Source organism: Artibeus jamaicensis, unplaced genomic scaffold (assembly GCF_021234435.1).
Source record: "Artibeus jamaicensis isolate MK-2021 breed Jamaican fruit bat unplaced genomic scaffold, CSHL_Jam_final scaffold_2172, whole genome shotgun sequence".
Classification (NCBI taxonomy): domain Eukaryota; kingdom Metazoa; phylum Chordata; class Mammalia; order Chiroptera; family Phyllostomidae; genus Artibeus; species Artibeus jamaicensis.
In genome coordinates, this window is record NW_026522031.1 from 1,934,170 (window position 1) to 1,960,317 (window position 26,148).

The following is a 26,148-nucleotide window of genomic DNA, read 5'->3' on the forward strand; positions in this document are numbered from 1 at the left end:
AGGACGTAGCTGCTTGACTACAAGTTCGAGGAACACGGAGATACCACCGGAGATTCACGGTCCTTTTCCACTGAACCTCCAGGGGATCCCTCTCCCACCCCGCCTCACGTTTCCCAGAGCCCCACCCCCACTGCCAAGATGGCTCCGCGGCCAGGTGGCAAGGTGGCTGTCCAAGGTCCTGGCCTGGGCATCCCTTTCCCCCAAGAACTCAAAGCATTGGGCTTCAACCCATGCATGTAACTCTCCGGAACAAAGAGAGGAAAGTCGGAGGGAGAAAAAGAAAAAGAGAATGAACACGAGGGAGAAAAAGAAAAAGCAACAACCTCAGAAGAGGAACGTGTGCCTGCTTTGGCAGCACATATACTAAAAAAAGGGAGGTTAGGGACCAGTGAGCTAAAAAAAAAAAACACAAAGAGAACAGATAGGTCCCAGAAACTGTGTGCCTGGACGGGACGGAGCTCAGGCCTGCCCATGGGCTCAGCTGTCCCCTGGCCCAGCGAGGCAGCGCCCTGCACTTGGGGCAGGTCAGTGCTGAGAGCAAGCCCAGTTCTTTCGAGAAGCCAGGCCCCAGGGCTCTCCCGTCCCCTAATGCAGCCGAGCCCTGAAAGGCCTTTCAGGGACAGGAAGGAACTCGCCACCCCTCTCACAATGCTCCACAAAGCTCCGGGGGCCTCTCCATCTGGCTGGGCTGGCAGACACTGCTCTTCTGTCCTACATCTGGCAGAGGGCCCACCGGAGGTCAGGGACAGTGGCCACTCCCTGCCGCCCACCCGCCTCGCGTCCGCACTGTCCCCACGCAGACCAAACCCACTGGGACACAGCCCCGTCCCATGTGCACACCACTCTCCCCACCCATGCGCTTCTTCTGGGCCGGCGTCCTCTTTCACCAGGCCCTGCTCAGGATGTTCTGGGGAGGCAAGAGGAGGAAGACACGGTCTCTGCCCTCAGGGGCAGCACTTGGGATGATGCCCGGGTCACAATCAGTCTTGCCATCCAGCTCTCTCCCCAAGGGGACAGTTGTCCTGTAATTCCCAGGAAGCCAGAACTTTCCCAAAAGGGACAAAGCCCACTGTCTCCAATGTACAGAGAACCTCATATGCACTTTGAGGTTAAAGATCAAGAAACACTTAAAGAGCACTATGTCTGTCTGCTGTGCTGTACACCTGAAACTAACATATAGTGTTGAGTGTAAATTATAATAAGAAAATAAATAATAGCCTTGGCTGGTGCAGTGGATTGAGCGTGGGTTGCAAACCAAAGGGTCCCCAGTTTGATTCCCAGTCAGGGAACATGCCTGGGTTGCGGGCCACGTCTCCAATAAGGGGCATGCAAGAGGCAACTACACACTGATGTTTCTCTCCCTCTTTTTCACCTTCCCTTCCCCTCTCCCTAAAAATAAATAAATAAAATCTTTTTAAAAAAGAAAATAACAACACATAGAAAACAATTAAACATGGCACTTAAGTAAACTTGCTTTCCATGGGGCAGTAACACTGCCGGTAAAAGCACGGTCTGCAGAGGAAGAGCTGATACCACATTCTGAGGAGCAGGTTCAGCGGGACTCAGGAGCCGAGGGAGCACAGAAGCCCGGAAATCGGCCCACCAGCTGTTCTGAATTCACAGAGGGATGGAGAATGCTTCTCCCACAAAGCTTTGCCCCCCCCTTTGTCTCTGATGTTAAAAGTCATTAATTAGATGGCAAGCCTAGCTTAATCTGCTAGTTAGGAGCGCTCTGTGACTCAAACTACCAGGATAAACTTCGATGTCACTTCACAGGTCTAGGGTTGCAGGACAGAACTCTTTCCTGACAGTGTGACCTCCTTCCTGTTACCTCCGGTGGGGTTTCTACGGTGGCAACAGGGGAGGTGATGTGCGGTGTACAGAAATGCTGCCGTCAAAGTCCCCTCTGAAAAGAAGCTCAGACGTTAGCGCTTTAGAGACTGCTAGAAAGCCCGTCCGAACACGTTTCAGCCATGGGGAAGGGGCGCGACTTTCCCCAAATCTTTAAACAAAGACAGTGATTCAAATAAAAAGTGAAATCTGGAAAGGATGATATTTAAAAACGTGGATTTTTAAAATGTGGTATGCCCACATAATGGAATATTATTCAGCCATAAAAAGGAAAGAATACTATTTCATGCTACAACACAGATGACCTTGGAAATACAGTGGGTGAAAAAGCCAGACACAAAAGGCCACGTATCATGTGATTCCATCTATCTGAAACATCCAGAACAGACAAACCCACAGAGGGAGGGGGAATCGGGACTGACCGCTAAGAGGCAGGGTTTCTTTAGGGGATGGCAGAGATGTCCTGGAATGAAGACTCTGCTGAGAGCTGTACAACACAGTGACTGCACTGTGAGTCACCGAATAGCCCACTCCCACATGCTGAACTGTGTGTCAATTAAATCTCAATTAAAAATACATTTACAAACACATTCAGTAAAAGATCAGAAATTTAGGCGGGGGAGAAGATGGAGTAAGAAATAAAACATATACAGTTGTTACAATTTTCCACTGCCCTTCACTACTCTAAGGTTAGTATGTTAGTTCTGAAATACATTATGTATGCATATAATTTGATTCATAAAACGGCCATACTTGAAATACTGAGTGAAAAATATAATGTGGATCATGATTATACACTAATTAAATTTCTAGTGACTTTTATTTTCTGGCAAATAAAGCTACAAACCATTCATTTAATAATTCTAAGAACTCTTAGCTTATCAGCTTTTAAAGAGCAGACAACAAAGCTGAGGATAAAGCATAATTACAGTAGAACAAAAATAGTGATTCTCTCAACTGAGCATTCCCATCAGCAAGCATATCTGGGTGTTCGTTTTCGGACAATGCACCAAGGAGGGAAACCACGTGTGGCCATGTAACACAGCCCTTGCTGTGTCTGCCTGCTCCTTCCACGAGGCCCACTGCCGAGCCTTTTGGTGCCTCCCCTTTATCACCTCCTTCAAATAAAAGAGCTTCTCAAAAAAATTTAAGGAATTGCTTTTTTTTTTTTTACTTAATAGCTTCATTTTTTAATTTTGTAGTGTTTTCAGTAACAACCCAACCTTTTCACACGGGAAGAAGAGGGAGGACTCGGAGCAGGTGAGGAACCAGAGAAGCCAAAGCCCACGTGCTGCTTCAGAACCACACCCAGGGGACCACGTGTGGCGAGATGGAAGCCACACTCTGGGACCAAATCCTTAAGCCATGTCTGCAGGAAAAGGCCACACACCACGACTGGGTACCAGCTCCTCCTCGGGGCGCCAGACCGGGTAGACAGCGGCAGAGGCAAGGATACGCCTTTCCTGCTAACCGCCAGCACCAGTCTTCTCACTTCTAGTTCCCCCCACAAATGAGTGCTCAAGAAGCGCCTGCTGAATGAATGCACACATACCGCTTTCTTATACCTCATGTCCATCGACAGATGAATGAATAAAGAAGCTGGTCAAGCCACACGGTGGAATGTCTCTCAGCCATAAAAAGGAGTGAAGGCAGACACACACTGCGACATGGAAGAAGCTTGAAAACATCACACAAGTGAAAGAAGCCAGTGGAAAAAGGGGAGTGTAGTCCACTGTAATCCATTTCCATAATGTGTCCAGAATGGGCAAATCCAGAAAGCAGACTCATGGTTGTCAGGGGCCTGGGGAGTGGGAACGAGCAGTGACCAATAGTATGAATGGGTTTTCCGGGGAAGGGAGGGGAGTGATGAAAATGTTTCAAAATTACATAGTGGTGATGGTTGCACAAAACAGTGACTAAGCTAAAAAATAAACATACACCACACTAAAGTATAAAGTATGTATACTTTAAAAGGGTGAATGTTATGGTATGTGAATTACATCTCATTAAAGCTGTTATTTAAAAAAGGGGTCCTGGCCCCACCGCAGACCACGTTTACTTTCCTGCCCCCGGCACCGTTACTCAGCACAGGGATACCTTCCTTCGACAGGCAGTCTTCACCGCACTGCGGTGGGTCTGTTCGCCCCATTTCAGAGCATCCCTGCAATCTGATGGCACAGGTGGGGGGGGTTCCCAGCGCCTGCCCTTGGAACTTGGGTGTAAATGCCCAAGATGAGGTCTCACGGAGCTGTTCCTGCACGGGCTGCAGGGTCAGGGCTCCTTCTCTGGGAGAGGCCTCGAGACCCAAGACTTTCTGTCAGTATGAACACCCAGTTTCTGACAATATTTCCTTTTAACGACTTGACCGGTATTTTCCTGACCTACACCTGTCAGTTTGTCTGGCAAAGGAAGCCCCTGGGAACGTGTGGCCGGAGCACCTTGAGAAGACTGGACCTCCTGAGGCCAGAAGCAGCTAAAGATTTTTTAAAAGATTTTATTTATTTATTTTAGAGAGAGGGGAAAGGAAGGAGAAAGAGAGGGAGAGAGAAACATCAGTGTGTGGTTGCCCCTTGTGTGCCCCCAACTGGGAACTGGCCTGCAACCCGGGCATGTGCCCTGACTGGGAATCGAATGGTGACCCTTTGTTTGGCAGGCCCACACTCAATCCACTGAGCTACACCAGCCAGGGCTGAAGATTTTCTTTTATTGTTCTCACCACTTCCCTAAACCCAGGAAGGACTTGTTTTCACCTCTCCAGAATGTTCTTACATATGGAGATGTATTCAGCCACCTGAGTAGGATGGAAACATATTTTTGACTTCACGATTTTTGCAAATCATACTTTTTGCCTCACTCACTGGCAACGTGGAAATACTTCCACGTTCGGCCTTTGGGGCCACCCCTGCGTGGAGGGTACAGAGGAAAGCACGAGTAGGTGGCAATCTTGCACAGGAGCACCAAACCACAGTGGGTACCACCAGTGTTGCCTCTCAGGTAAAAGTTAGTGTGAGTTTGCCATAAGTCATAAAAACATGAAATTATCAAAGTCATGAATGTGCTAATACTGCCAAATGATGGCTTAGAAATCTGAATTCAGGTAAATTTATTTTCTCGTATATTAAAAAAAGCATCCTTTCTCTTGCGTCTTTTGGGTCACCACACTATGAAGTCAGGTTCTAAGTTCTTTGCACTCGCAATTTTTTTTTTATTCTCACCTGAGGACATTTGTTTATTGCTTTCAGAGAGAGAGGAAGAGAAAGAGAGAGAAACATCCATGTGAAACAGAAACATCAACTGGCTGCCTCCCACATGCTCCCTGACCGGGGACTGAACTTGCAGCCTGGGTATCTGCCCTGACTGGGAATTGAACCTGTGACCTTTCGGTTTCTGGCATGATGCTCCACCCAACTGAGCCACATGGGCCAGAGCTCCACTCCCTAATACTTTAACTTGCTCTTCCTTCTCTCTGTTCTTGTCTAGGCCAGAAAACACTTCTTGTTTCTAATCACTACAGAAGTCAATCAATGTCACTGCTCCCACCATTGTTCTGATGAGGAAACTGAGGCTCAGAGAAGGTTAGGTTCATACAACTCATGGGTGAGAGCCAGGAATAAGTCTATGCTTTGAATTCAATTCTGGTCCTTATACAAAATCACTGTAGCCTCATACTACATGATCTAATCTAGACTAGAACTACACTTTAGCTGTTTATTTTGAGTGTCCATCTTGTTTAGCTCTTTAAGATTAGCAACTGTTTCGTTCTTTTTCCACACCATGCTGAGTTTCATGAACACTTGCTAACTGAGTGAGCTGGGAGAAAGAGTAAAGGTTTTTGTGGGTCTCTCTTCTTATGGTTCTGTGATTATACATTTCTATACTTTGGGCATCTACCCTAAAAAATAATCCTAAATATGAAACATGTACACATTAAGTGTTTATAGTTATATTGTTTATAATATTGAAAAATTTAAAATAGCTAAAATTGTCAAGCAATATAATGGCAAACTATAATATAGCTATTTGATGGCATCTTATACTACAGATTAAATTATGTTTAAGAAGACTACGATTCTAGCCCGGAATGGTGTGGCTCAGTTGACTGGGCATTGTCCCGCAAAGTGAGAGGTCACTGGTTCGATTCCCAGTCAGGGTATATGCCTGGGATGTCGGTTTGATCCTTGGTAGGGTTGTGTATCAAAGGCAATGTCTTCTCTCTCAGATTAATGTCTCTCTCTCAGATCAATGTTTTTCTCCCCCTCTTTCTCCCTCTCTTTCCTTCTTTCTAAAAATAAGTAAATAAAACAATTTAAAAAACAAACAAAAAAGACGACTACAGTTCTGTAGTGACAGAAAGTAGATTAGCAGCTGCCGAGGTTGGGAGTGGGTGGGCAGGAGGAGGAGGAGCGCCCGCCAATGCGTCTGGGGCTTCCTTCTGGGGGATGAGAATGTTCTAATGCCCAGGGTGGCTGCACGACTCTGTGACTGTGCTGTGACCCATTAAACTGTGCGCTTAAAATGACTGAATTGTACTGAGCATGAATATATCTTAATAAAGCCGTTATTTTTAAATATAAAAGTCAATGAAACCCCCCAACTATTATTAAATGAAAAAAAAAATGCTCATGTTGTAATGTCAGATGGAAAAAACAGGATCCAAAAGTTACATCCAATGGGGGGGGAAAATAACATGATTTTTAAAAAGGGAGTGAGGAAGCTATTCTTATTCAAAATTTCTTACACATAAGAAAATGACTACTGGAAAACGTATAAAAGACACATGGACAAAAACTAGGGGGATGGGAGTAAAAGACAGAAAACTGTATTTGAACAACAATTAAAATATAAAGAATAAAAATAAAATGACTGTAAGGAAATGTAACAAAGGAAGAACAGTAGTGGTCACTCACTGGGTAAGAAACTTGGAAGGATATTTTTTTTCTGTTCTTCTCCAATTATCTACATTTTCTTCTAAATCTTTTGCTTTTAAAGAATTCATTTATTTAATTTTAGAGAGAGGAGGAGGGAGGGAGAAAGCGAGAGAAATATCGAATCAGTTGCCCCTTGCGTGCCCCCTACTGGAGACCTGGCCAGTGACTCAGGCGCGTGCCCTGACTGGGGTGTGAGCAAGTGAGGGAGCTTTCCATTTGCAGGCTGGCACTCAGTCCACTGAGCCACACCAGCCAGGGCTCTACTTATCTATATCTTCAACAACAAGAAACCTGACTTCCAAATTTTCTACAGTGAGCACGCCTTATTATTACTGCTACAAATAGTGAGAAACGGGAGGCCCGCTGTTGTCTGCAGTGTCCAGCTCTGCCCTGTGGCGTCCCCAGTAGGCCCCAAGGTTGTCTCTAGTCACGAGGCAGTCTCAGGGCTTCGGGCTCAGCTGAGCCCATCGCCCCACAACTTGTTTTGCTATGTCATAGTCTCTCCTGAAAGGGAGGGTAAATGATACTTTGTCCTCATCACCTCCTTTCCCTTAGTAACCACCAAGACTTGGCCTGGGGTAGCCACTCCCTAGTGGAGATGTTTCAGTGGGTCCAAAGAGAGACTATATTGAGACCCATGGCTGAACTGATACGTACTTCATTCTTCCAACTAATAGTTGTGTCTACTTCACACTGAGAACTGAGTGAAGCACAGGAAAAAATATAAAATAAATAGATTTATTTACCCTCTGAGAGTTTTCATTTTTATATAGGAAATAAGATGCATACGACACTATCATATTATAGACTTGACAGTTGCTTAGAGAGTAGATCTTAAATGTTCTCATCACAAACAAAAAGTTAGCTGTGAGCTTAAACTTACACAATGTCACATTATTAATTAGATCTCAAGAAAGCTGAGGAAATAAGATGCATATGAATGTCTCCAGTACAAAACACAATATGATAAGCCAAACGAGGCAAGGCACAGGCCTTTCGTGGATCTGGGCTTGAAGGAGGGACCAAATTTGCTTTGGGGTACACAGGTGAAAGGCAGGGATGCCTGCGTAACCTCGAGCTGACTAAATGCCTAAGAAAGCTGTGCAGACGTGAACAAAACCGACTCCATCTCTGTGTCCTGGATTTCACTTCATTTTCATGCTTCATGCTACGACCTCTGACCAACCTCACTGTCCTTAGCAAGCATATCAAAGCCTGATAGTTGATGGTTATCTGTGTTCCATGAAACGTAACCACAAATATGTTTGTTAGTCATAACAACATATATAAATACCAAACTGAAGATAGCATCAATGATAAACAATCATCCACCCTAAGACCACTTAGAGGTACGTCCCCGGGCACTACTGCATTCTTTGTCCCTTTGTCTTGTCAATCATTAGTACCCAAATTACGCAACTGAAAGACGACTGTAACAGGCGTCTGCTAGCAGAAAATACCCTGTGCACACTGTCCCCCTGACCCTACATGCCTGAAGGTGCACTACCCTGTGACAGACACGGTTGTGTTCCTTGCATCGTCTCTCAGCCTGAAGACACCTTCTCTTCAGCCCAGCCACTACGCCTCTGCCCCACTGTCAGACAATGAGGCACAGACCACTGAGTGGACAGCAGTGCTGATTCTGCACGATCAGCCTAAGCGATTGGCTGGATTTCTTTGAAGGAGTCGATCAACATGTGAACCATGGCAGAATCTATGAATAGGACATGGCTAGACTTCATGAAAACTTTTACCAAGATGCTACCTACCAGAAGCATAATGACCTGAAATACATTTTATTTTGAAATAATTACAAACCCGCAGAACAAATGGAAGAAAAGTACAGAACACTTTTATCTATCTTTTATCCAAATTTACCAATTTTAACATGTTTTAAAAAGTTCTTTTGGTGATTCGGGGAAAATGAGTGCTATCCAGACACTAGAAGATGTCAGTGCTCATGAATCTAAAAGAAAACAGAATCTTACAAAAACAGTTTACTGAAATAGGTAAGCACACCCAAGTCTAAAGGACAACTCAACCCTAACTCCAATCCTGTCCCTGACCCACCCCCAGGACCTCCCAGGAGGTCAATGAGCACTTTAAAGCCAGACTGCCAAACATGAGAGAACACCTAGGAAAACAATGAAAAATTTAAAAATGGGGGAGAAGGGTGTGGGAGCAACTAGCCCTACCAGATATGAAAAGACACTATAGAGACTCTATAATTAAAACTGCCAGAATAGATAAGTAGACCAGTGGAACAGAACAGAAAGTCTAGGTATAGAGTCAAATACATACAGAACTTTATATATGATCAAAGTGACTCCTTTTTCTTTAAAGACTTATTTTTAGAGAGAGGGAAAGGGAAGGAGAAAGAGAGAAACATCAATGTGTGGTTGCCTCTCACATGCCACCTCCTGGGTACCAGGCCTGCAACCCAGGCATGTGCCCTGACTGGGAATCCAACCAGCAACCCTTTGGTTCCCAGGCCCGCGCTCAGTACACTGAACTACACCAGCCAGGGCTGAAAAAAGTGACTTCTTAAATCACTAGGGCAAAGATGGACTTTGTAATAAACGTTGTAGGCATAACTGAATAGCCCAAAGGTGTTCAAGCAAGATCACACTGAAAACCTGACTGTGCCCACAGTCCTGGTGAACTGAGGAAGATCTGGGCCTTTCTCAGAGCCAGGAAACCAGCTGCAGGGAAGAACTAGTTTCACTGAGGACTAGTTCACAAAGACACGATAACCCCGAGGGGCTAAGAGCTGCCCCTGAAGATTCTGACCAGTGCTCCTAAAGGGCTCCAACAGCAGCCTGAACCTCCTATGTCTTGAACAGAGTTTCAAAGCCAGATTCTTCTACGGCAGCCCTAAAGCTTGGAATACACTTGGAAGGCCCCTGACTTCCATATTATACACGCGTTATAACAAACATAAGCCCCTTCCCTCTCACCAATTTCCAGATGTGATTATTGGTATCTTCATTTGGAAGGTGAGAAAATAAGGTTCAGAGGCTTGCCCAGGCCCAACTCCTATCTTTCTACTCCAAATTTTATATTTTGACCCTCAGACTTTGTGTTCTGCTCTCTCAGTACCTTCAGCCAGAACCGCCCTGGATAGACCCTGTTCACAGGCCTGAAGCAAGAATCTGCTGCTCAGTGATGCCAGGACCCCAGGGGCGGCGACCTCAGAGTCTGACCCCCAGGGGTCAGGCTCTTTGGAAGAGCCTGACTTTCTTCGAAGGGCAGCAAGCAGGAAATAGCTTTCGTTCATAACCTCTGGGAAGGTCAGAGTAAAGAAATTAGCACTGTTGTGTTCTATGATCTATCAGGCCTTGCATAAAGCACAAACCTAAATACAGAAATAATTGTGTCTCCCAGGAGGAATGAAAATACATGTCTAGCTAGGTATAAGGGGACTAAATGGCAATGGGAGAAAAAGATTATATAAATAAACACGTGATAAAAAAGAAAAAAAAGGGAAAATATATGTTTATATATGTTTTTACACTAACACTCCTTGCAGCATTATTCAAAATGGCCATTAAGAAGAAGCAATCCCAATGCCATCAATGAACAAACATATAAACAAAATGTGATATCCATACAATAGAGTAATATTCACCCATAAAAAGAATGAAGAATGGATACATGCTACAACGTGGATGAACCTTGAAAACACTATGCTAAGTGAATAGAAGCCAGATCAAAAGCCCACACATTGTAGGAATCCATTTATATCACAGGTGGCAAACACAAGGCCCCTGGGCCGAATCCAGCTCTCCACCTTGTATCTACCTGGTGGCAGCGCTAAGCTCCTTGCCCCTAATTAAGCAGTAGTTACACCTATACAGCCCTAAAATTCCATGGGGCTCTTTGAAGGCAACCTCGAGGCTGATGTGGCCCCCGGTGAAAATGAGTCTGACGCCCTGATTTATTTAACTTTGTAGAGTAGGGAACTCTATAGGGACAGAAAGCAGATCAGAGGTTGCTCAGGACTTAAGGGCACAGGGGTGCTTCTGACTAAGAAGTGCCAGTTTCTTCTTTGGTGTGATCAAAATGTTTTCCAATGGAGTGCAGTGAAGGTAGCAGAGCTTTGTGAGTATACTAAAACCCATTAAACTATACACTTTAAATGGATGAATTTTTAGCCCTGGCTGATGTAGCTCAGTGGATTGAGCACAGGCCTGCGAATCAAACAACTGCGGTTCGATTCTCAGGCAGGGCACATGCCTGGGGTGCAGACCAGTTCCCAGCAGGAGACGCATGAGAGGAAACCAGACATTGATATTTCTCTCCCCTTCCCCTTCCCCTCTAAAGATAAATAAAATCTTTAAAAAAATAAATAAATGGCCCTGGCTGGTGTAGCTCAGTGGATTGAGCGCGGGCCTGCGAACCAGACAATGGCGGTTCCATTCCCAGTCAGGGCACATGCCTGGGTTGCAGGCTGGTTCCCTGCAGGCCAGTTCCCAACAGGGGACGCACAAAGGGCAACCATACATTGATGTTTCTCTTCCTCTCTCCTTCCCTTCCCCTCTAAAAATAAATAAATAAAATCTTTAAAAATAAATAAATAAATAAATGGATGCATTTTTATGGTACATGAATTAAAGCTGAGAAGGGGAGGGGAAAAGAAAAAAGGAGGGAGGGAAAGAGGGTCCATCAAAGCACCCAGCGCCACACGCTGGATGCATAACAGGAAGTCAACTTCATTTTACCGTTAAGAAAACTGAGGCACATGGCTGATAACAGTTGCACCGGCATTTAAAAAGTGATGTGTCGGACGTCCGCCAAGATGGAAGCATAGGTGGAAGCACTGCACCTTCTCGCACAACCAAGTTTCAAAACAACAAAGTTTTAGCAACAAAAATGCAGCCAAAGCACAGAAAATTGAACTATACGGAAGTCTGACAACAACGAACCCTTCAGCCAAACTGGTAAGAGGGGCAGAGCCAGCAGCAGAGCGGGGTCAGGCAGGAAAGATCCACCAGACCGACCCGGGAGTTGGACCCAGGTGCGCCAGCAGCCGTGGGTGGATCCCAGGTGTGGAGTAGCGGGCGGACCCACCAAGGGCACAAGGCGGTGGACTCACTGAGGGCTGACCATGGTCACACATTTGCGCACAGATAAACCGGTGAAGGAGCTATCGGTGAGACAGACCGTGCAGGCCCCAGTGGAGGGAAGCGGCAGAGGAGACCGCCATTGTCCCTCTCTGACCCCGCCCCCACACACAGCGTCACAAACCAGCAACCTGGGTGGCCCCGCCCTGGTGAACATCTAGGGCTCCACTCCTCATACATAACAGGCACAAACAGATCAAAACATGGCTCAAGAACAACTCAGAGCCCCAGAGCCGATAAATCTAAGCAATGAAGAAATAGCCAAACTTTCAGATGCACAGTTCAAAACACTGGTGATCAGGATCCTCACAGAACTGGTTGATTTTAGTCACAAATTACAGGAACATATGAAGGCTAAACTAATTGAAATGCAGAGGAAACCAATAGTAATGGAAAGGAAACTGGGACTCAAATCAAAGGAGTGGACCAGAAAGAGGAAAAAAATGACCAAACAGAAAAGAATGAAGAAAATAAGAATTCAAAAAAATGAGGAGAGGCTTAGGAACCTTCAGGACATCTTTAAACGTTCCAACATCCGAATTATAGGGGTACCTGAAGGGGAAGAGGAACAGCCACCAGTGGAAAACTTATTTGAACAAATAATAAAGGAGAACTTCCCCAATCTGGCAAAGGCAATAGACTTCCAGGAAATCCAGGAAGCTCAGAGTCCCAAAGAAGTTGGACCCAAGAAGGAACACACCAAGGCTCATCATCATTACATTAGCCAAGATTAAAATGAAAGAGAGAATCCTAGAAGCAGCAAGAGATAAGTGGACAGTCACCTACAAAGGAGTTCCCATCAGACTGTCAGCGGATTTCTCAAAAGACACCTTACAGGCAAGAAGGGGCTGGAAAGAGGTATTCCAAGTCATGAAATCCAAAGGCCTACAACCAAGATTACTCTATCCAGCAAAACTTTCATTTAGAATGGAAGGGTAGATAAAGTGCTTCTTAGATAAGATCAAATTCAAGGAGTTCATCATCACCAAGCCCTTATTATATGAAATGTTAAAGGGACTTATCTAAGAAAAAGAAGATACAAATATAAAAGTGAAAGGACAGCAAACTCACAGTTATTAACAACCACATCTAAAACAAAAAGCTAGCTAAAAGGACAGCTAGATCAGGAGCAGAACCATAGAAATAAAGATCTCATGAAGGGTTAGCAACAGGGGAGTGGGAGGAGAAGGGGGGAGAAGGTACAGAAAATAAGTAGCATAGATGGTAGGTAAAAAATAGATAGCGAGAGGGCAAGAATAGTATGGGAAATATAGAATCCAAAGAACTTGAGACACATAGTCATAAACTAAAGGGCGGGAATGGTAGAAGTTGGGGGGTGCAGGGTGGAGGGGAATGAAGGGGGGGAATAGAACAACTGTAATGGCATAATCAATTTAAAAAATAAATAAAAAAACAAAAAAAATAAAAACAACAAAAAAGAAATGTTAAAGGGACTTACCAAAGAATAAGATAAAAAATATGAACAGTGAAAGGACAGCAAACTCACAGTTATTAACAACCACACCTAAAACAAAAGCAAACTCAAAGGACAGCTAGATCAGGAGCAGAACCATAGAAATGAAGATCACATGGAGGGTTAGCAACAGGGGAGTGGGAGAAGGAGAAGGGGGGAGAAAGTACAGAAAATAAGTAGCATAGATGGTAGGTAGAAAATAGATAGGGGGGAGGGCAAGAATAGTATGGGAAATATAGAATCTAAAGAACTTGAGACACATGGTCATAAACTAAAGGGGAGATGGTGGGGGAGGGGGGGTGCAGGGTGGAGGGGAATGAAGGGGAGAATAGAACAACTGTAATGGCATAATCAATGAAATATATTTAAAATAAATAAATAAAATCTTTAACCCCCCAAAAATAAAAATAAAAATAAAAAGTTATGTGTCCAGCCCCAAAGCCCTTGCTTTAGTATTCCACTTCGTCACAAGCAATGTCTTTGTGAAAGTATCTGAGGAAGCAGGGGTCTTGTGAACAGAGTGGTTGGGACACAGGAGCACAAAATGGCTAAAGGAACATAACACACGCAGTACATACTGCAGGGACTAGCAGAGCTTGCCTACCTTGCAAGCAAGGCCCTTTCTTTTTCTGCAAACTGCCCCTTCTCTCACTCACCGGACCACTGGAGCATGAACGGCCATGTTTGAACTATGATCCCGCCCCTAGCCGCAGCTGATTGGCTCTAGAGGAGGCCTTACTCAAGTCGGACCAATCAGGTTCCGTCCTAGGGAGTTGCTCAACTGTGTGGCCGGAACTCGGAAACGGGGCAGGGAGGCAGCCATTTTCCACCCCGTGCACCACGAAGCAGAGAGGCCAGGCTGGCGAAGGACGGTGCCGGTGGAGAGGTGGCTTTACACTCCCTGGTTCCAATCCGTTCTAGAGGCCTGGCTGCACCTCTGCCCAGGGTTCCACAAGATAAGTTCATAACCTCGTTTGGTTAGGCAAGCAGAAGCATCCCCACTAACAGACGGTCACGTTCAATTTGTGTCTAATTACTTTCCTGGAACGGAAAAGGAAAGCTGTGGCGTGTGTGAGTTGTAAACATAAATCTGCATCCACGTGGCTGAAGCTGAGCAAACTTCCAACTACTAAGGGAACTGACGCCCGCATTAGGTTTGCCTCCGGCCTGGCAGAGGCGGTTGGGTGTGATCCGATCAGTTTCCATTACTTTATTCAGGGTCAGAAGGGCTGCGGCTACCAAGTCCCTTTCCCTTCCCAAGGAGGCGCTTCATGGCACTGGGCTGCTGGGAACATCTGATGTCTCAGTAAGGTCAATGCCTAACCTTTCCAATGAGCATCACTGGAGCAAGCTCTGCTGAACCCTTGGATGCAGTTACATAGCACATGGTATGGAAGGTGTGCGCATCCTCCTTCCGTCCTTCCTTCCCAATAAAACCCCACTAAACAACAGTGGCTTTATCTAGGAATGGGCCAATGAGAGGTTACTGTGGGTAAAAGAGCAAATAAAAGGCATGTGTCTTCTTCAGTGCTTATTTTGAACCTACAAAAGACAAGAAAGTAGAGCTTGCATCTCTCCCCTCCACACATACACTGACACACGTGAATGAAAAGCATTTTTATGTGTTTCATGAAAAGCATTTTCAGGGCATAAAAGCATGTGCCCTGGCTGGTGTGGCTCAGTGGATTGAGCACTGGCCTGTGAACCAAAGGGTTGACGATTTAATCCCCAGTCAGGGCACATGCCTGGGTTGTGGGTCCCAAGTTTGGGGGTGTGTGAGAGGCAATAGGATCGATGTATCTCTTACGCATCCATGTTTCTCTTCCTCTCTTTCTCTCTCCCTTCTCCTCTCTAAAAATAAGTACATTTTTTTATAAAAGAAAAGCATTTACAAGAGGCTCCAGGGTCTGGACACCAGAAGGAAGAGCTGAGTTGACAGGATGAAAGGGAGAGAGGAATCCTTTTTCCCATTCCTCCATCTGTTTATGGAAGTCATTTCCCTTCAGGAAATGCTGAGCCCCTTCTCCCAGGACCCTGTTGGCAATGGCGCCTGCACCAGCTGACCCGGCCTTCCACATCCTCCCCCTGGCCTCCGAACTTGCCCCTGGTGACCCAGTCGGTCACTGGGAACCCAGCCTGTAAGTGACAGTGCTTCTTAGAGGCCCCCATCTAATGAGGAAATTCAGAGAGGGGGAAAAAGGGATATGTAATAAAGCTAGAAAAGCCCCGGGCATGGAGCAGCTCCAAGATGAAAACAGACGATGGTGACCCGGATGCAGTTGGGGCTCTAAATGACCAACCACATTGTGGCCCGGGAGTCTTGTGGCTCACCCAGCCTCAATCACTTGGCTGGATGGTGGCAAAGCCAGCAGCAGGACCCAAGGTTCCTGTCACCCCAGTTAGAACTCACTCATCTCCTCCACACTCACGTCTGGAGGTGACTCATGTTTCTATGGAGAACTTGGGCCTACTAGTTACTACTCGGGATGAAGGTGCTTCTTTTCTTTGTGGTCAGCTGAGGAGCCCACGTCTTCAGAAACCAGAGAGACCTCTGGGGTTAGTGTTCTTTTTATTGCTGTTGTTTCTTTCTTTCTTTCTTTCTTTCTTTCTTTCTTTCTTTCTTTCTTTCTTTCTTTCTTTCTTTCTTTCTTTTTTAGAGAAATATTCTTTGTTGTTAGGATGTGGAGAGGTTTTTTTTAAATTATTTATTTATTTTTACAGAGAAGGGAAGGGAAGAAGAGAAATATCTATTTGTGAGAGATTCATTGATCAGTTGCCCCCTGCATGCCCCCAACTGGGGACATGGCGCACAGCCCAGGTATGTGTCCTGACTGGGAGTCGAACCAGTGACCCTACGGTTCAAAGGCTGGTGCTCAGTCCACTGAGCCACACCAGCCAGGACTGTTATTTACATATGCTTTATTCAAGGTTTCACATATTTATGTTTGGCACCTCAAGTTAAACCGCAGTGATGAATGAATGGCTAACATCCACTGAGCTCTTACTCTTCTCTAAGGAGGATTCTGCACAGATTGTTCCACTGAGTTCCCACACCCCCTCTACCACTGCCTCCCCTTTCTGGGTGTGGAAGCCCAAGCCTGCAGGGATGAATTTTCCCAAGGCCACGTGGATGCTGAAGGAACCCAGGTAGTCACAGTTAAGAGCCCAAACAAGTGCCCTGGGGCCAGGGGCCAGGCCTCCCCTCCTGGATACAGAGTAGCCACTCAGTAAATTGTTAAGATCGAATTTCATTAGAAGTCCCCAGCCCCTATCACTCTTCCTCCCTCTCCTCCATCCGCTCCCTGCCCACCATGCACACCCTGCAGCCGAGGCACCTCCCGGCCAAACCCTCCACTTCCTCACTTCCCCACCTCTTCTCTCCCTTTCTCCTTCTTGCTTTCCTCTTCCTTTCTTCCCCCGCAGCCCCTTTCCCACCCTCTTTCGCTGGCTTCTGTTCTTTTTCTTTCCATGAGCAGAGAGTTTCCAGCCTGGCCCCTGGCCAGCACATTTGGACAAAAGGCAGCAATCTTAGAGTGAGACGTCATCTCCCATCCCCTTTCCTGGCCGGCAGCATGGCTCCCTGAGCCCAGAGAGACAGAAGGGGGCTGAGACTGCTCAGCCCTGATCCCAGCTCTGGGAAATGGCTTAGGAGATGGCATATCGAGGGCGTGAAAAGCAGAGGGATCAGAAGCAGACAGACCCAGGTTCCAATTCCGGGTCTGCCACTTGAGAGCTGAGGAACTGGGGCCAGCTACTCTCTAAGCCTTAGCTCTCTCCTCTGCAGAACAGTGGTAACAGTGGCACCGTGTCTGTGAAGGCCAGCGGTGGGATTGAATGAGACTGCACCTGTAAAGCTTTCAGCCCTGCACCTGTCTCAGAAAAGCACTCAACACACGTCCTCTGTCCTTACAAAGTGAACTTAACTCTGTCAGATGACACTAGGTTGAGCAATGACGCAGGTAGAACTTTACCGCCTCCTCAGCTCATCTGCAGGGCTGCTTACCCAGCCCGAGTGGTTTGCAACTGTAACGAGGCTGTAAAACCCTATATCGCTGCTGTCACTGTGCTGGCTGTGAAAGTTGATGTTGGAATCGGAGGGGGAGCGGACCCCCTTCCATTTCCGTAGAAGCCAGGGGGTACGAGTGCTCGGTTTCAAAGTGAGCAACAGCCCGCCCTATCAGCACAGCCTGCAGCATCCTGACCTCCCGCCCCTCCCAACCCTGCTTCCAGGCTCCTCACAGGCTGAGGCCCCCCGCTGCAGTTTGTTTACTATACTGCCTGGTGTTTCGTCCTCCGGAGTTGCGCAACGCCTGGGAATGTGTTCTTTTCATTTAGCTAAATCCTGAGATACGGGAAATGGCCTTTCCCCTGAGATTTTAGTGAGCTAATCCGGAGCCAGTTTGGATGGATTTTAAATTAATCGATAATGTAACCAATGAGCTGAATGCAGTACTCCACGTGACGTACTGCTGGGAACTATTTGGTCCCTGCCCCAGAGCTAGGGTCACGAACTGCGGAGGAAAAGGGGGTTCTAGGAAAGTAACCTCACAGGGCAATCTGATCACAAATTCCTATCCCGGCAGGTCCCAGTGGGTAGTCATGCTCCAGGCGTGTGATTTATTTAGTGAAAGGTTCACCTTGCCTCAAGCAAACCCTGCCCATTGTAGTCAACCCACCTCTGAAATAAACACCCTCAAAAGAGCCCATAATCTTGTTAACTCTCCTGTAATTCAGTCCCCGCCTTGCTTTCTCCCACCTTTGTGGAATCTTCCTCCGTATTTTCATCAAAGAAGCCACAAAACCATCATTTTGCTTTTGGGATTTTGCTTCCTAGCAACTGTTGTCAATTCTGGCTCAAATAAACTCATGAAAATTCTCCGCAGGTTGGATGGCCCTTAAATCGATAAAACCCAAACAACCGAAGGGTGATAAGAGATTGCAACTTTTCCAGACACAAAACACAAGCTCAGCCCAGGGAATGCCTAACACCTATTTACCAAAAGTCACAGCAGGAGACTGGTTTAAGGCCTAGACTGAACTCCAGTAGTAAGTGCTGTGAAAGCAACGTAAACTGGAGGAATTTAGAGGTGGACAATGGCAGCGGTCACCAGTTCCTTCCAAGGAGTACGGGTGCCCTTGAATGCTAGACTGGGTTCCAACAGCTGGGGAAAGAGAACAAGTTCAAGGTGAGGAAAGAGCCTGAAGAAAAGCAGGGGTGCTCCTGTCCAGGATGAAGACTGACCGATGAGACAGGAATGATGGGACATGTGATGGGGGTCGGGGGTGAAACAGGTAGAATAAAACGTTCCCCCCAAATTGCTCCATCGAGTCAAGCCCCCACCAGCACTAATTGCTCTACTGAATTAAGCGAGTTAAACCCTGTAGTTACAACACGAGGGTTCAGACCTAAAGACAAGCCACCCACCTCAGAGGCCAGCTCCACACCTGCCTGGGAGACTCCCTTCCTGCATCCCATAATAAGTCCAGCACAATCCCAGAACGCTTTGCGTCGCTGACACCCGTGTTCCAGAAACGGAAAAAGCCTGCTAACCTCCACCCTGACTGGCTGACCCCGGCAACTTCCATATTCCCCGTGCGATAGAAAACAACTAAGCCCCACATTTAGGGGGTAGCTCTGCAGAGCCTTGAGTGAATCGCCCTTTGCTTTCATCAGTGTTCCCAGTCTTCAAGCCTTTTGTATCAGATGCCAAGAACCCCAATTCACGGTAATGAGGGGACCATGGTGAAGAGGATGGCAAGGGCTGGAGAATATCCTGAAAGTGAGGAAGAGGAGCTGAGGTTTGCTATCCTTGGAAAATAAAGATCCATGATGAAAATGTGCTGCGATCTTAGATCTTTCGGACATAAGGCTACGATGATGGCACGTGCGAGAGGAAAGACGCGGGGCAGACGATCGAGGTAAAGACCTGAGGGTCTGGGGAAGGAGCGACCCTGTGAAGCTGCGAGGGAGCTGGAGAACCGGAGCCCACGGAGGAGCCCTCCGAGAGGGGTGACCGGAAGCAGAGCAGAGAACTGAGCCATGGGGTTGGTCCTGTGGATACACTCACTGCCCTTGTTACTCAGCCCCGGACTCCGTTTCTTTATCTGGGCCCTCCAACCAGACGGTGAGGTCTGGTGGCTGGATCAGGCTTCTTTTCATTCCATTAGGGTCTAGCCCAGATCTTGGTCTGCTGGGGGGTGGCATTAATACTTCTCAAGTGAGAAGAAAAAGAATTAGTAAAGAGCTCTTTTTTTTTTTTTTTTGAAAGACAGTTAAGACAACCAAAACAGTATGGTGTCTCAGATGAGGAAGCCATACTCAAAATACTTAACAAAGGTGTGGCTGAGACACTGGCCATTCAGAATGGCCTGCCTGTTTATCCTTTAATGGCAGAATCTGGGTGGTGGGCCTAGGGGGTCCCAGGAATGTGGGGCAGCCAGGGGTTCAGGAAGCATTTCAGCTTTTTGGGGGAGTGGCCCAGACAAGTCCCTGCACACCAGTTTTCCATCACCTTTGATCTGCTTACTCTGGGGAGCTCACGTACAACGAGAACAGCAGACTGGCCTCTGGATGGCACAGCAGTAACCTAGGATAAGGTCTCAGCAGACAGGGATGCAGGCCAGACTTCGGGGATGTGGGAGCCGCCTGTAGCCCTGCCTGCTACAGGGGCTGGCTCTTCTAGTTTCTCGATCTCTCTCCCTGAAAGCAGCAGCCTCTCTGACCCTTTCCCCAGTCTCTCTCCTCTCTGCCCCAGGGTCTTAGCCATCCAGGGGAAAGGAGAGCCTGGAGTAAAAGCTCTCTGTCCCTACTAAGTGCTGGGCTCTCCGAGTCTGGTTGTTTGGGAGGCAGCAAGCAGCTCTCTCCTCTCTGACGGTTTCCCACCTCGTCACAGGCACCAGTGCAGCTGCAGAATAAACAGACCACACTGGTCCCTTTTTGATGTCCTGGGAGCTTGTGTATGTCTACTGATGGTCACAAACAGGCGGTGAAATGGACCAGATGTAGAGGATGACAGTGGCCACAAGATGCCAGGGAGTCTGTCATACTTGAGGTCCGATGGCCATATACCTCATTCCAAATCTGAACTAATCTCATGGTCCAGAGCAGTAAGTGGAGCCTCAGAGCCGGAGACGCTGCCCGGCAGCAGCCCGAGCACCGGCCGGCTGTTGTGGGAAGGTCGTGCACCTTCCCCGCTGCCACACCCTGACCAAGTCCGGGGCTGAGGAACTGGCCCCACTCCAGCAGCAGGGGATGCAAGGTCTGTGTCTCGGGCTGCCTGTAGCTCCTGCCCAGAGACCAAATCAGAGCCCTGTGGCTCCCCCCACAAGCTAAGTGCTCCCTGGACCATGTAAGGTCCACGTGAATCTGAATTCGCTGCACAATCCCATACACATGCCTCTGCTCGGTCATCGGAAGAGGCTGAGCCTGTACTTCCCAGGGACTTGAGAAACACAAATAAAATGATAGATGCGTCCTGTGTGAATGGTTTCAATTTGCTGGAAAAAGGCAGTCGGTTGTTAGTTTTTCCATGGTGAGCTGCAGCGGCAGGGACCGTGGTACCCGGCCCCTCTGACTCATTCGGTGGGATGGGACATTCACATGCAGGCAGCCCTGGGTAGCCACTGGACCCTCTTTCTTCCCTGGGGTCAGGCCTCTACTCTGGGGTCGCGGTGGGGGGGGGGCAAATAAAGCTGGGGAGAGGGACGGAGGGATGGTACGGAATCCCATCCGCCTGTGCCAGGGCATGTGAACCCTCATCGTGGAGTGTCCCAGTGGGTCTGCATGGCTGCCCTAGCCGTAGCCGCCGCAGGTGAACAGAGAACTGAGCGCTAAATCACATTCAACTCTCGCTACGCTTTCCCTTCTGAGAAGCAAGGAAGTAGGAGGGAGACAGAGGGAGGCGCTCTGGGTTACTCCACGGGGCTGGCTCCTGTGGCCCGTCACCCACCCACCCCGGGTTTCCACCTACGCCGTGTGTGGAATCGTGGTGAAGTGGGATCAGGGTTAGGGGAGCCAACAGCAAGAGACACGGCTGGGCAGTTCGTTGGGCTCAGCGCTCAAGAAAGGTTCCAGGCACACGAGGAAGGATGTATGTGTAGCGTGGTGGCACTGCCTACAGACACGGTAGGCCAGGCAGATCTGCCTGCAGAAGTCTCGTTGTTACGCTTTCAGAGTTTCTGCTCAAAACCTGCTTCACACACAGAAAGCACCACGTATGTGTGTCTATAACCGGTCTCCTCGTCTGCACCTGTTCAGAGGGCTTTAGGTCTTGATGTTGAGAGCTGATTAGGCAGTTGGCTTCATTACGAGCATTAGGCTTCCTCACTGTAAATTCTCTGGGATCCTTGCTTTTGGAATCTGAGGTTTGTGTCCCCTGCTCTAATGAACCCTGTAGGTCAAAGCAGCCACTCTCAGCCTTGGCGGTGCCGTAAAATCACCTGGGACCTTTAAAAAACCCTGATGTACCTACCGGCTCATTGGAGCTTTTGATTTAAATAGTTAAGGATGGAGCCCAGGTGTGGTTGTTTCAGGACACTGAAATGTATCTTCTGACGTGCGCCCCAAATTAAAAATGTTAAGAAATGTGCCCTGGCCCGTGTGAATGTTGGTTAGGCATCGTCCCACAAAACAAAGGGTCGTGGGTTTGATTCCGGGTCAGGGCACAGGCCTGGGTTGCAGGTCTGGTCCCCAGTGGGGCACGTGCAGGAGGGAACCGATCCACGTGTCTCTCCCTCTTTTTCCCTCCCTTCCCCCCTCTTTAAAAATAAATAGTGAGATCTTTTTCTAAAGAGCTGTGAAGCACAAGACTATACTTTCAGGGATCATTTCTATAGTTGGTTAAAAAAGTTAAGAAATGCAAGGGGGGGGGCAACAGTAGAATCTCATACCTAACTGATGTTAAGGCGTTTATCGTTGGCAAGAAATGGTTGAGACTTTAGAAGGCGCATTAGGAACACACGGATGCAGACTTTGCAGGTCTGTCCCTTCTGCAGAAACCACAGGGAAGGCTGGGAGATCTGTGGCTGAGTCTGCAGAACCTGTCAGCTCTTAGCTGGAATTCCTTGTTCTTCTGCAACAACATTCTCCGTGGTGCGGCAAACAAGACCCCACCCTCCCTGGCCTTCCTCCGAGTGGATCTCTGGTCTCCTGAGTCCCGCGCTTTCCCCACCCCAGGAGCAGGCTCAGCGTGAGGTCTGAGGGCAGGAAGGCCTGGATCACTCAGGGAGGTGGACTGGCCCCTCTGCACGGAATCCTCAAATGCTGTTCCCGATCTCCCTGTTTCCCTTTGGTCAGCATTTCCGGACGTTGACCTTCGCAACACACTCTGCCCTGTGTGGCCCCTTTTCCAGACCGGACTCTCGGTCCACCCACCTATGAACCATACTGTGATGTGCCTGCTTTGCCCTGCATGGCTGGGAACCCTGGGTGCTTTACTCTGACATTCCTCGAAGTAGGCGTCACCTCTCCGCACAGTTAAGGGACCAAGGCTCCTCCATATCAGATTCCCCCGGGGTCCTAGCTGCCCTCTGTCTCTATAGCCCACAAACCTGAGCTGACACTAGGCCCCCCCAAAAATGCACTATGCCCCCAGATCACAACGGGAAGACGGTACAAGTACAAGGAGAGAGTCGCGTGGAGCTTTATCTTCCCAGCTTCTGTCACAACGACAGGAACATCCTTTTCTACGTTGCTCTTTAGTGTTTAGACAAAGATCTGCTCAGCACATCCCCAGTTGAGTTCAATTACAGGAAAAGATTTGTTCTGAAAATTAACTTTTATGCTTTCTGTTGTTCCAAATCCAAAACTATGCAATCCAGTGTATTTTTGTTTGTCTCTAAGCTGCCAGCAAATTGAGAGCCAAATTCACTGTCCAAGTGATTGTGGTCTGCTCATGCAGGCCATTCAAAACATCCATTTCTTTTGCTTTGCTTTGTTTTCCCCTGAGCTTTTCCCCTCGGAGCGTTACTCGAAGCCATCTCATCCTGTGCCCAAGCCCGTCCCGTCCCCAGATTCGACCTCTATCTCTTGGATAGGTCCATCCCGCCTCACTGCTGCCGTCATCCGGACAGGGGGCCCGCCCGCAGGACCTGTGCCTTCATTGTGCACCATATGTGGGCTTTCTAAGATGCCAACTGGTGCCACCTGTCCTGTTTCAGGGAGATCCTGCTTGCCTCCAGGAGCACACTTCCACCAAGAGCTCTTCCTACACTTGCCTGTCCCCCTCCCTCCTTCTTGGTGACTTTGCACATGCTGTTCCCTCAGCCAGAAACACCCTTCCCTGCTTTGTTTTCTTTGGTGAAGAGCTTTTCAGGACCCAGCCCCAGCAGCACGTACTCTGTGGGCCTCCCAGCTCTGGGCTGCCCTGGCATGCAGTGCTCATGGCCAGGCCAGACCAGGACCGGTTTTAATGTTTTGTTTCCCTGTCCAATTTGGATGGTGAGTTCCTGGAAAGAAGGGTGGTATTTATCACTGTGTCCTTAATGCCTAGCCCAGAGAAATGTTAAGTCAGTGAAGACATGACGTGGGCAGAGTTCAAATCTGAAACAAAAGGGTTGGAGGTCAGTCTCTCCACCAGCCTTTTCACTACCCCTCCTCAAAAACAGGCACTGTTTGCCCTTGACTTCTGGCAAAATTCCGCTCCATCCTAAGCAGGCCCCTAAAGGCTTTCTTCACCACTCCTTTGGTGTGTTTGATATCTGACAATGCAAGCAGGAAGGATTTCGTTCTCTTCCTTTATGTAGTGTCCACCGAGGGTGGGAGAGTCCCGTAACAAAATTACTGGAGACTGCCTGATATGACCCTGCTATACTTCCAAAGCACATCTCAACACCAGCTAGAGTTTGCCTGTCCCTTCCCCAGCATGCGCTGGTCAGAGCAAAGTCACGGCAGCCCCCCCACCCGGCCCCAGCCCCCCCACCCGGCCCCAATCTGCGCCTCTGGAGGGTACCGCCCAGCCCCCCCCAACCCGCCTCTCAAAGACAGAATCCCCCCCTCCCTACGGCCTGACTGTTCTCCGTGGTCTGAATCAAGTGCTCCTAAATATCATAACGTCCTTTGTTGAGACTCTTGCTGGGCTCCGAGGGCTCCCAACTCCATCTTTAGGAGGAAAGTGGGAGAAAGAAGATCACTCCACCGTCTTTACCTCCCTGCTTTCCCTAGACTGCATATTTTGACCACAGTGAGGAGGGTTGGCTGCTCTGCGATTCTTGATTCTTTCTTTGCTCTTTCCGCCCCCCCGCCCCCCGCCCTCGCGCCCCGGGACCCAGTTTGTGCAGATTCCCGAGGCGCGCGGGCGACGGCTTCCCGGCTCGGCCCAGGAAGTCATCGCGAACCCCGTTAGGGCGTCGGGACAGCACTTCTGCTCATGTCCTGCATGTCGGGCTGTAGCGCCTCGGTCCCCACATCCGCACACGGGACACCCAGTCCGCGGTCTACAAACAGCCACTTCCCCGCCCCGGGTTGGGGCAGCTCCAGCCGTCTCCTCCCTTCCCCCCGGCGCGTCCCCTCCTCGATCCCCCGGCGCGCCCCTCCACCATCCTCCGGCCCGGTCCTACCTCCAGGCGGGCTGCGGCTCCGCGGGCTCCGAGGCGCAGCTCGGGGGCGCCCGGGCGGGCGGGGGCTGCAGGCGGCGGGGGCCGGGGGCGCCATGGCCCGCAGCCCTCCGCGCGGGTGTCAGCCGGGCCTCTCCGGGAGAGCCGCGCTCCCTGCGCTCGCGTCCCCACCGCCCCGCCGCGGCCGTGGGCGAGCGGAAGGCGGGCTCGGCCCGCAGCCTCGTCCTCTCCCCGCCGGCGCGGCGGCTCTGCGCGGGCCGCGCGCCCGCCGTCCCCCGCCCGTCGCCCCCCGTCCGCCGCTCCAATGAGCTCATCCGCAGCTGGCGGGCGCCGGGCCGGTCGCCACGGCAACGCCTCTCCGAGGGCCGCGCGGACTCGGGCAGCTCCGGTAAACAGGACCTTCTGCCGGACTCTTCCCCGCTCCTTTTTGGGGGGTGGGGAGTGGGCGGATTAACCCTTTCTTTGCTGGAGACCACCGAGCGGCATTCTTCGTCTCCCCCAGCCCGGGGCTGAGACCTTGAGGTAGACGCGCCGAGGTGGGGACTTCGCTGGCTCCAGCCGTTTAACGCGTGGACGGAGGTGGCGACACCCTAGGGAGCGTGTCCCCTGCAGTGGACAGGCCGGCTGAGGTACCGAAAACCGTAACACAGGCAAGGAGAGCCCAGAGCTTCTGAGCGCAGGGAACAAGGGCTCTGGAACCCGGCGAGGAGGGAAGTCAGGCAGAGCTTCCCGGCCGCAGGACTTTATAGCGCCCACTGCGTCTCTGACGTGGGACAGTGCAGGGACACGGATCGCATGATGTGGGACCGCCAAGGAAGAAGTGCACGTGAACGTGCTGCGGGCACTTCGTGCTGCGGACGACGGGGGCGGGGGCCACGGGCGGTTTCTGAGCGGAGGAGCTCCGGCTGCTGCCGAAGGGGGCACGGACCTCGCGGTGGTGATTTATGGGTGCGGAGGGAAGGCTCCAGGCCCATCTCTCTACCGGGAGGAAAGTCATTCTTGTCTTTAGCTGGGGGGGGGGGGGGGGGAGGCTAGAAGGAGGGACCTAGATAAAGTCTAGCAGAGTGGGGGCGGGGGAGAAAGAGGTTTAGTTTACTAATCCACAAAAGCAGTGTGTAGGGGTGAGGGCGGGGTCGCGGGGGGGGGGCAGGATTGTGACACATGGGGAACTTAGATGCTGCCCAGGCAGTTCCAGTTTGTAGACCCGACCTGACATTTA

At 49.2% G+C, this 26,148-nt stretch overlaps 1 protein-coding gene across 4 annotated transcripts in view; it reads right to left on the bottom strand.

Annotated features, from left to right (window-relative positions):
• DENND2A (DENN domain containing 2A) overlaps positions 1-25,802 on the bottom strand; it is a 90,093-nt gene extending 64,291 nt beyond the window's left edge. For 2 of the 4 annotated variants that reach the window (XM_053656618.1, XM_053656617.1), the window contains exon 1: positions 24,933-25,800. In XM_053656618.1, coding sequence (XP_053512593.1) covers positions 24,933-25,243 — 311 coding nt within the window. In that variant the 5' untranslated portion in view covers positions 25,244-25,800. Of the gene's footprint in view, positions 1-24,932 lie in introns of all 4 variants that reach the window. The other 2 variants (XM_053656620.1, XM_053656619.1) reach the window with 2 other exon arrangements.
• Positions 25,803-26,148: the final 346 nt, after the last annotated feature.